The sequence below is a fragment of the Osmerus eperlanus genome, unplaced genomic scaffold, assembly GCF_963692335.1.
Source record: "Osmerus eperlanus unplaced genomic scaffold, fOsmEpe2.1 SCAFFOLD_473, whole genome shotgun sequence".
Classification (NCBI taxonomy): domain Eukaryota; kingdom Metazoa; phylum Chordata; class Actinopteri; order Osmeriformes; family Osmeridae; genus Osmerus; species Osmerus eperlanus.
The window spans coordinates 11,204-21,865 of record NW_026911837.1 but is presented as its reverse complement, the minus strand read 5'-3'; the positions used below and the strand labels follow the sequence as shown (position 1 = coordinate 21,865).

At 50.7% G+C, this 10,662-nt stretch overlaps 1 protein-coding gene across 1 annotated transcript; it reads right to left on the bottom strand.

The window, feature by feature from the left end:
- Positions 1 to 129: 129 nt before the first annotated feature.
- On the bottom strand, positions 130 to 10,340 carry LOC134016663 (phospholipid-transporting ATPase IF-like; the record flags this gene model as incomplete). Its single annotated transcript, XM_062456005.1, has 12 exons — positions 9,974 to 10,340; positions 5,623 to 5,733; positions 5,057 to 5,146; positions 4,321 to 4,401; positions 4,123 to 4,230; positions 3,877 to 4,005; positions 2,374 to 2,477; positions 1,787 to 1,834; positions 1,599 to 1,663; positions 1,420 to 1,501; positions 1,068 to 1,218; positions 130 to 327 (listed from the first exon to the last, which is right to left on the bottom strand). Coding segments are annotated over exons 1-12 (1,194 nt in total), but the record flags the coding sequence as incomplete, so codon positions are not given.
- Positions 10,341 to 10,662: the final 322 nt, after the last annotated feature.

Below are 10,662 nucleotides of genomic sequence, written 5' to 3'. Positions count from 1 at the left end.
TAGCACACACACACACTTAAGTGTTGTGAAGACTGATACCAAATGGTAACAGTAAAACAAAAAAACACATACAAAACACAACCCCCCCCCCCCACACACACACACACACACAGATCTGGGGTGTGGTACCTGTCCCAGCTCCTCGTTGAGGTCGGAGGTGTTTGACCTGGGCATGCTGGTCGCTCTCCTCGTGGTACAGGTCCAGGTCCCAGCCAATGAAGAAGGAGCCCATGAACTTCTGCATCTCCACGGTGACGTACAGCGAGATGGGGATGATGAAGTTGTAGAGCACCAGGAAGGCAGGAAGTCCGAGATGAACGTCAGGATCTGGGGAGGAAGAGGAGGAGGGAGAGAGACAGAGAGAGACAGAGAGATTAATTGAGCACAACATGTAATTTCTTTCTACTACTTCACAACATATTGATTGGCGACTCGGAAAAATGTGGATTTAAATCCCACAAAAGAGGGAGAGAGAGAGCGAGCGAAAAGGGAGAGAGAAAAGACGAGAGCTCAGTGGTGGGGCAGGAGAACGCGTCTCTCAGGGGAAACGGGGTGGTTGAGGAGCCGGGAGACAGGTTGACAGACACTCAAGTGCCCTGTCACAATATTTAGAATCATGCCACGGCCAGGGTGGGGGCAGGAGTGGGAGGGGGGTACACACACACACTCAAACAAACACTCTGGGCATCTACCCACACAACAAACAGCCTGTCAAGTGATATATCGAGGCGTGGGCGAGCCTTCGTAGAAATGTACATCATACATTTCCAATGTGGCGTGGAGGGCCAGAGGGGCGTGTGGTAAGAGACCCTGATGATTTACCCACACTGGGTAAATAAATACATTCAATGAAAACAACAACAGCTGTTAGTATGCAGCAGCAAGCACGCAGTAGCTCCTGAGTAGAGGATAAGGACCAGGGTCTTAGTACGGCTAGTGTGTAGTAGGTTAGTATGTCCTGGTTATTGTGTCGTGTGTATGGACCTGGGGGGTGGTGAGTATGTAGAGACTAGTGTTGCAGTGTAGAGGGCCCAGGGGTCAGGGCGTGGTGGGGCTCGGAGACACACCCTGGCTGCTGTTCCTCTCCTGGTCAGTCTTCTGGTGTAGAAGGGCTCGTTCCACTCTTCCTCAGCCTGCCAGGCGTACTTCAGAATGGTGCTCAGCACCGCCTTGAACAGCAGGATGCCCAGGTAGAAGAGCAGGAACGTGTTCATGGACCTGACCACAACACACACAAGGTTAGACAGAGGAGAGGGAGAGAGAGAGAGAGAGAGAGAGAGAGAGAGAGAGAGAGGGAGGGAGGGAGGGAGGGAGGGAGGGAGGGAGGGAGAGGAGAGGGAGAGGGAGAGGGAGAGAGAGAGAGAGAGAGACACACAGCGAGAGGCAGAAAGAGGGGAGTTTGCCAAATGCGGTCCTCACTTCTCCACCGCAGAGCGCTTCTGGGATTTGCACTTGTAGTTCAGGGCCATCTTGGATTCCATCCCAGTGTAAACAGCCACGCCTGCAGGTGGCGGACAACAGTCAGAAAACACACCTCCTGACTCCAAACTAAACCCGTGCTTGGGAGGGACCACAAAAGGAGGCCGGCAGCCACCTACCAAATATCTCTTTGGTATTCTTCAAGCGGGCTCCTCGAAGCAGCAGGTTCTCTGGTCCAAGAGGCCTGGGGAGGCAGAAGCAGGTCTGATGAGGAACAGGAAGCAGGTCTGATGAGGAACAGGAAGCAGCTACCGCTCTGAGCTAGCCCTCGCTAACCCAGGGGAGAGAAAAGCAGGAGAAATCTTACCTCACGATCTCCTCTCCCTGCTGGGTGACTGTTATCCTTCCGACAAACCTGAAACAAGGGGCGCATTTCTGCTGAGTGGGGCCCGGCAGGGCGGAGGTGAGGCGATTGAAAGTGCCACGACGACAGTCTAGTCAGACTGGGGGGGGGGGGGGACTAAATATATCCTGTGTTTTGACCGGTGAAAATGTGACTGTAAGACATAATAAATGTGACTGTTCCGGGACGGGTGAAACTGGACCCCCTGCAGCTGTATGAGGTTCCATTTCCCCTAACGACAGTCTCCAGGATATAGGATGTGTCATGTGTGTGTGTGTGTCAGGTGCGTGAGGAAGTATGTGAGGAAGTGTGTGCGAGAGCGGGAATGGCTACCTGTAGAGGTGTGTGTGTGCGTGCGTTTATGCCGGTGTGTGTCAGGGTGTCTGAAGCAGGTGTGTGTGACGGTGTGTGTCAGGGTGTCTGAAGCAGGTGTGTGTCTGAGCTAGTCTACCTGTAGAACTGTCTGTGAGGGTGTGTTGTGTGGCAGTGTGCTGTGTCAGGGAGTGTGTGTGTATGTGTGTGTGTGTGTGTGTGTGAGAGAGCTAGTCTACCTGTAGAGGTCTGCGTCAGGCTGTTGACACTCCACCACCGCCTGCAGGGCCTCCAGTGTGGACACAGATTGAGACACTGCAGTCTCTGGTACTGCATAGTGGGTCTACACACACACGCGCGCACACACACACACACAAGCGAAAAAAAAAAACATGCCAGGTAAATCTACAGGAACAAAGATGTCAATATGTAACGTTTTGGTTTGGAAACTTGAATTTGGTTAGCTATTCCTTCCTTTAACAGGAGGTTGGTGTGATTCAGTGAGGTGAGTTACTGCGTGGGGAGTGTGTCCCAGGCTCTGCTGGTGGACAGGCCCGGTGTCTGACTGTTCCCACGGCCCAGAAAACCACAGCGCTGGAGAGAACTCACATGTATATTCAACTCTTGATTACACTCTGTGCCATCTTAGGAGGGCAAAATACAACCTGCTGGCCAAACCCTGGGCAACCTTTAACTAGGCCGCGCCTTCCTCACGCTGTCGCAGACTGAGCTGCCTTCACCGCCACCCCCGCCCCCGCCCCACCCCACCCCTCCCCACGCTCCTCTAACAGGCGACCTTAGTGACTTTACTGAAGCACCGACAGCCACAAAGACAACACACCATCAATTGACGGGGCTCGAAAGGACACCATAAAGGCAACAGGGGGCGATGTGTAAGAGGAGGGTGACGCGTAAATACAAGCGTATTATTTGTTGTCGAAACAAGAGCACCCCAAGGGAGATGAATCACTCCAACCTGAAAAAGCCAAACAAGACACGCCTCTGTAGCGAGGCCATCTGAAGGAATCGGAAGGCTGAAAAGATATATAAATAAAAAGGGCCGCACAGCAAAAAGCATTTGATTAGAGGCAGATGATTCGATCTGTGACCTGGGGCTGGCTGGGTTGAGTGGTGGTGGGCCATGGAAATGAGAGCGCCTGTTTAGATGGAAGGGATAGCTAATCCTTTTATAGCTTGGATAGAGGGAGGAGAGAGAGGGGGGGGGGGAGCCAGGAGAGCGAGAGAAGAGAGATGAGTGCACGGAAGGAGAGAGAGAGAGCATTCGGAGAGACTGGCTCAGAGTGTAATAAAGTGAAATGGAGACCGGAGAAAGAGAGCAGGGAGAGAGAGAGAGAGAGAGAGAGAGAGAGAGAGAGAGAGAGAGAGAGACAGAGAGAGAGAGACAGAGAGAGAGAGAGAGCAGAGAGAGAGCAGAGAGAGAGAGAGCGAGAGAGAGCGAGAGAGAGAGAGAGAGAGAGAGAGAGAGAGAGAGAGAGAGAGAGAGAGAGAGAGAGAGAGAGAGAGAGAGAGAGAGAGAGAGAGAGAGAGGCCAGAGAGAGAGGCCAGAGCGAGAGCGAGAGAGAGAGAGAGAGCGAGAGAGAGGCCAGAGCGAGAGAGAGAGAGGCCAGAGCGAAAGAGAGAGAGAGAGAGGCCAGAGCGAGAGAGAGAGTCCAGGGAGAGGAAGCAAAGAGAGCAGGGAGAGAGCCCTGGGTCAGAGAGAGAGAGAGAGAGAGACGCCCCACCTTGAGGTTGGTCTCTCCGTCCAGGCTGGCGGTGGTGATGTGGCAGGTGCCCTCGACGCGCTCTGATGACAGCAGCACCAGGTCAGCCGGGAACGTCTCATCTTTGGCCACCCTGACAATGTCCCCAACCTGGACACACACTCTTATTACAACATCCCTGGATAACTCAACCCTCTCGAATGCCAGGGAAATAAGTGGGGGAGTGAGTGTGTTTGTGAGTGTGTGTGTGTGAGTGTGAGGGCTGACCCTGATGTTCTTGGAGCGCGTCTGCACCAAGCTGCCGCTGCGCACCACCAACACCGGAGCCCCGTTCACCTCGTTGTCCGCCTTGTGTCTCAGCCAATCCTCATAGCCCTGGGGGGAGGGGTTAGAGCCACACACAACATGTGGCTGTCAAGGCGAGGTGAGAGCATGAGAAAAGAACACGGAACAGGAAGCAGTTACCTGTTTGATGGCGGTTACAGTGATGACAAAGAAGAGAGGAAGTCCGCTGGTAACAGGGGAAGTGGGGGTATCAATCATCAGCTGAGAGAGAGAGATACAGAGAGAGAGATAGAGAGAAAGAAAACAGGAGGGCGAGCAAAATGAAATAAGTGTGATTAGAAGAGAGAGAGCGAGGGGGAGAGTAGATCAAGATTTACCAAGCTATCACCACAGCTTACATCATACCTAACTGTCAAAACTCTACCCCTGCTTTCCACATCTTCACAGTCACAGAAGCCATGTGGAAAGCCAGTGATGCAATGTGATACTAGATTTTTAATCACAGAAAGCTCAATGCACAGACCTGGTTAGAAATAGCAGGAATCTCCTTTTTTTTGTGCACTTGATTTTTCTTCCCAAACAGCACTGACCAAGGATTATTTTGGCTACAGTATACATGTTGCAAATCACATCTGGTTCACCCTAGCACAAAGTTCAAACTGTATTTCCATCCACGGCTCCTAATACAATCTGATGGCTTTCTGCCAAGGTCTTCCGGGGACTGTGTGTGTGTGTGTGTGTGTGGGCGGGGACGACGACTGTGTGTGTGTGTGTGTGTGTGTGGGGGGGGGGGGGGGGGGCACAGTCAGTGCTGTCGACCTCCTGATGACAGGAGGTGAGTCACATCCACATGCATCTAGGGCAACAACCGTTAGACTCACGCCTGATTGGATTGCTGCCAGGGGGCGTGGCTTACCTGGACCAGGAAGATGATGAGGAAATAGAAATTGGCGATTCTTCTGAACTGCTCGAACAGATTCTTGGGGACGAAGTTCCATATGGTGTACTGGGGGAGACACATGGAGGAAGAACACACCGGTGATCGGCTCAGAGGATTCTCTTTCACAAAGAATGTGTGTGTGTATGTGTGTGTGTGTGTGTGTGTAGGCCTGACATTGAGGAGTAGGTTTATTGGCAGCCCTACACCATCTAACACTGACATAGTAAGACTCAGATGAGTTCTAATCTGTGAGCAGACGCAGCAGGGGTTTCATGCGGTCTCTGAGGTCCCTGATGACCGTCTCCCAGACGACCGTCTCCCAGACGACCATATCCCAGACGACCATATCCCAGACGACCGTATCCCAGACGACCGTATCCCAGACGACCGTATCCCAGACGGCCGTATCCCAGACGACCGTATCCCAGACGACCGTCTCCCAGACGACCGTATCCCAGACGACCGTCTCCCAGACGACCGTCTCCCCTGACTACCACCTTTCCAGACCACAGTCCGCCAGCCTGCCGTCTCCCCAGACTTACCTTGGAGGATATGATCCGGTTGTCGGCGAACCTCTGTGGGTTGTAGTGCTGCGGGAAGCGGTTGGCGATGTACACCGTCCTGGTGTCGCTCTGGTGGGGGGGGTCAAAGCCCTGAGACCGTGGAGGGGGGGGAGAGAGAGACAAAGACAGAAAGAGAGAGACATAAGTCCGCAATTAGTTATTGATTTGATTCGACCGAGCGGCGCTCATCGAACACCGAAACAAACGCTCCAACCCCTCACCCCTGGACGTTTCTAGATCTATGGATCCGGTGGGTGGGTGCCAGACACAGGCCGCACCTTCACCCTCGCCTGTGTCGAAGGGGTTCAGCCAGGGCATCCGAGCAGGGCGCGTTGCGTCGTACAGGCGGTGCTGCTGACCAGGGAATATAAGCCCAGTCTGTGGGACCGCCACAGCACACGTGCATCCTGTCACTGCAGGCAGGCGCCTGGCACAGTACACAGCAGCACTCCTCAATGGGCTTCTGTGCTTACATCACACACACACACACACACGTCTCTCACAGACTCACGCTCACATTCTTGTATTCTATTTAGGCTCCTAATCTCATGATGCGGGTGTGCGAAGCTCCCAGCACATCCAAGACTACCGCCTCTGTCTTTCACACACTGCTGACTGGAGCGAGTCCTGCAGGGGAGCGAGTCCTTGCAGGGGGACGAGTCCTGCAGGGTCTCAAACAAACAGCCCCCCCTCCTTGCGGATCCTCCAGACATCAAAACACCACCAGAGATTAGGGCCGCCCATCTCACGGTCTGCACCCCAACAGACCTGCCACCAAAGAACCCAGACCCACAGGAACTGAGGTTCGGAACACGTTGATGTAGACGGCTAGGCCGTAGTCAGACTAATAGTATAGAGGTTTCTAACTGTTTAATAGCGTCACATGATCACACAAGGTCTGCTGACACCGTTTTGGTACATTTTTCTGAAATGCGCAGCCAGTTACCAGCTATGATCGACTTCTAACACGGCCGTGTGTGGGGGTCGTGGGGGAGGGGACGACACAATTCACCTGCAGTCAGCCCTTCTAGGAAAACAGGTCAGGGTGTTGTCTTTTAAACACGCGAGGGAATAGGAGTGCTGAAAGACCCGTTGGGAACCATCTCTCTCTATGTCGCCCACGACACAATATGGCCATCCCTCAGACTAGCCCTGCGCATGGTGTTAATGCACACTTCCTACACACCTGTTGCTGGAGAAGATCTCTGCCAAGTTATGCAGAGTAGAACATGAGTAAAAGGCTGCGAACCACGGTTAAGACTTTGAGCCAAGACTCGCCGAGTTTGTCTAAACAAATGAGCTGTCTTTCCACCCCTTCTGCTGTAGGATAGTGTGCGTGTGTGTGCGTACGGAAGGTCTGCAATGGCTGGTTATGCAAACCAGGTCGATGTGAGGAGCCTAGCTGCACATTCAGTTGACACACACTGAGAAACACAAGGTTCACACATGGTTCTGTCAGCCGGCTAGCGTATGCATAGCAAGCCCGTGGTTGTTTTAGCTGTTGTTGGTACATGACACACAGCTAACATCCGGCCGACTAATGTTTGAAAGACTACATTTTGTCTCTCGAAACCAACCGACAAACAAAAAACACTCAAGTCTTAAAAGTATAGTAGCACTCCCATAGGCAAACAGCACAACAGCTTACTCAAACAGTTTCTTGACACAAGTCTAGCCTGCAGGACTACATCATCCAGCTGGATCCAGTATTGTGGCGCCTCCTATAAAACAAGCCAGTTTCCCCTCCGCCCATCATCTTTACAGCAGACCTCCTGGCAGGGCCACTAATGATGACAGAGTGGCTGTCACCATGGAGATAGCTTCCTGTCCCTCCCTCCCCTCCTTCTGACGGCGTCTCGATGCTGCAACGAGCCCGGGTGCAAGCCCGGGTCAGAACTGTGCGGGTAGCTGATTGGAACTCCCCCCTCCCCTCATCCCCGCCGCCCCTCGGTCCCCCTCTGTATGCAGCTGTGAGTGTGTTGGGGGGGGGGGGGGTAGGAGAGCAGGGCAGCTGGGATGTGAGTGGCACGCCATTCAGTTTGGCGCTAATGATGCGAGGCAGCGGAGTGTTACGCAGGTAAACAGCTGCACAGAGTGCCGTCCCCCCCGCTCTCTCTCTCTCTCTGATGTCTCTCTCTCTCTCTCTCTCTCTCTCTCTCTCTCTGAGGTCTCTCTCTCTCTCTCTCTCTCTGAGGTCTCTCTCTCTCTCTCTCTCTCTCTCTCTGAGGTCTCTCTCTTTCTCTCTCTGAGGTCTCTCTCTCTGAGGTCTCTCTCTCTGAGGTCTCTCTCTCTGAGGTCTCTCTCTCTCTCTCTCTGAGGTCTCTCTCTCTGAGGTCTCTCTCTCTCTGAGGTCTCTCTCTCTGAGGTCTATCTCTCTCTCTCTCTGAGGTCTCTCTCTCTCACTCTCTGGCTTCCGTCTCCAGCGGCCCCGGCTGCCTTCCGGCCCTCTCCACTTCCATTCCAGCTCCTGGCTCATCCTCCTCTCTTTGTGGCTCTCTGATCTCCCTCTTTTCCTGTCTCTTGCTGTTAAGTTTTTCCTTTGCCCACTCCCCTTTTACAAAAATCGACTTTACTCGATTGTACAACTGACTTCCCTTCTCTCCTTTTCTACATCCCTCTCTCTTTCTCTAATCCAACTCTCCTCCACCTCCTCTTTATCACTCTCTCTCCTACATCCGTCTGTCTTTCTGGATCCCTGGAACTACCCATTTGCAGCCCCCTGTGATCAGCTGACCTCCGCTGGCACACCAGGAACTGGACTTGCCGGCCCCTCCCTCTCTGCTTCATCCATCCTGCTAACACGACAGTGAGCCATTGTCTTATCACTGTTTTATGGATGGCAGAAAGAGGTGCACCCCACCACCACCCACCCCCCTTCCTGCACCATCCTCCATCTGCAGGACTCACAGTGGCCTAATAATATGAATCTATTCCGCGCCACAGGCCATGAAACATAAAGGGTTGTTATGATGACATCATCACCACCACTGAGGTGAATCTTGAAGAGGAGGCTTGTAAGGAAGTTCAAGGTCAATTTAGTCTCGCAGCCAAGTGCAGCTATAGACTTTAGTTGTCTATGTATTCTTGAGGAAGAACTGAAAGCTAAGCATTTGGCTTCAGTCCACCAACTGCAGGTAACAGACATTGGGAGTTGTCTGCATATAAAACAAGATCATAAATATTAACACAAACAATAGACTTGTTGTTAAATAACTAAGCACTGGTCATCTAGAACCTTTAACTGAAAAAGGATGTTGTTTTGGGAAGTTTAAAATTAAACAAGACAGATAACCATGAATCAAAACACTACTTTGTACACATGATCATGATCTTCGTTAATCCATATATGGGCCTAGGTTTATAGCATTTTGTCAAAACACGTATGTAACAAAGGCGTGCAGTATTAATCAAAATAACGACTTAATTGGTTAGCTCATACATGGAAATTACACCCTAGCTTACTTACTTTACTAAAGCCTGAGAAGTTGGTGGTTCTACTGAATGTGTCTGGAGACTATTTCCCTGGTTCCAAGTGAGATGGCATAATTTACCTACATCTGAATCCACACGAAAAAGGAACTTGGCATACATTGACATGGCTTGGGTCCTTACAGTCCTTCGAACCTTTCTAGCTAACGTTAGCTAACCGCTGCGTACCATTAACATTTGCTTCAATCGGGCTGTAATACTTTCACTATAGCTTATTATGAGACTATGGGGCATCTTGCGTGCTAGTAATGACCACACTCTCAGACGTGCATTTCGCTAAATAATGCCTTGACGTGTTAAACATTAACTACAGTAGCCTTGAAATCCAGTTAAGCCAACACAAACTTCTTCCTATATAGTTACTAATAACGTTACAAAAGGTACCGAGCACTAGACAGCCAACAATAGGTTGCTGGATAATAAAAGTTATTAAACTACAATGTTACAAACAAACTAACGAAATGACTCGAGAATATGTTGGTTCCCATACATTCACAGGCTGGCTTGGTGAATATGGTTAACTTATCCGTCTGACTTGCCAGGTAGCTAGCTCTAGTTTAGCTAGCACCAGCTAAATGGCTACTTTATGTTGACATTGTCAAAAGCAGTAGCAGTGAGAGAAGTTTGAGGCCAGCTTCTATGCACCTCGCTAGGTACTAGAAAAGGTGGCTTAGCTTCACCTAAACTGTTCAGGGTTAGGGTTCCCTATAATAAATAATCCCTCAAACGGTATCATACAAGTACATTTTAATATATTTGAAGAGACTATTGGTAGCACAAAGTTGAATGAAGGCTACTAGCTAGCTACAGCTAGCTTCAAGTAAGCAAACACTCGTCTCACCAGCTGTTGTCGTATCCACCGTAGCATCCTGGCTAGCTAGACGAGCAATAATTTCCTTCAGAGCAGCCAGGAGCGTCGCTAGCTAATGCTAGCTAGTTCCATAAAGCCTTCCAAAACCATGAACATTTCCTTTTACAGGGTGGCCACGAGTGCGCTACAGAAATCATCCAGTCTGTGTGACGGTAATTTCAAAGCGGGTAAGTCTAACACTATAGCGAAACAACAATATCCCGCAGCCGAGAGAGCAGCGTCTTGTCCCTCTTCTGGCTGTTTCCCCTGTATTTCTCTGCTATCATTTAGAGCAGCTCGGTGTGGTGGCTGTTCCACGTAGACGCACTAGACAACGTCCTTACACACCCCGGCACTTCATCATTGCGGAAGTGATGGTTGTGAAGCTTAACTGATCAACTATCACATCTGCTGAAATAAAAGACTGTCTCGCTCAAACTGTTGTTTGAAATACCCTTTATATTAACAAACTTGTAGACTCAACTATGAAGTGAGAATAAATTGGGCAAGCTAGCGTCACTTTCCACGGGTTATTCATTGCAATGTGAAAAGATTTCTTAACACCTGTAGCATTATAAATTAGTAGCTGTATTACCTCCTGTACTTGCTGGGAAAGCCAACTTACATAGTACATAGTAACAATTATATTTGTATCAGTTATTAAATAAAGCTTGTCTACA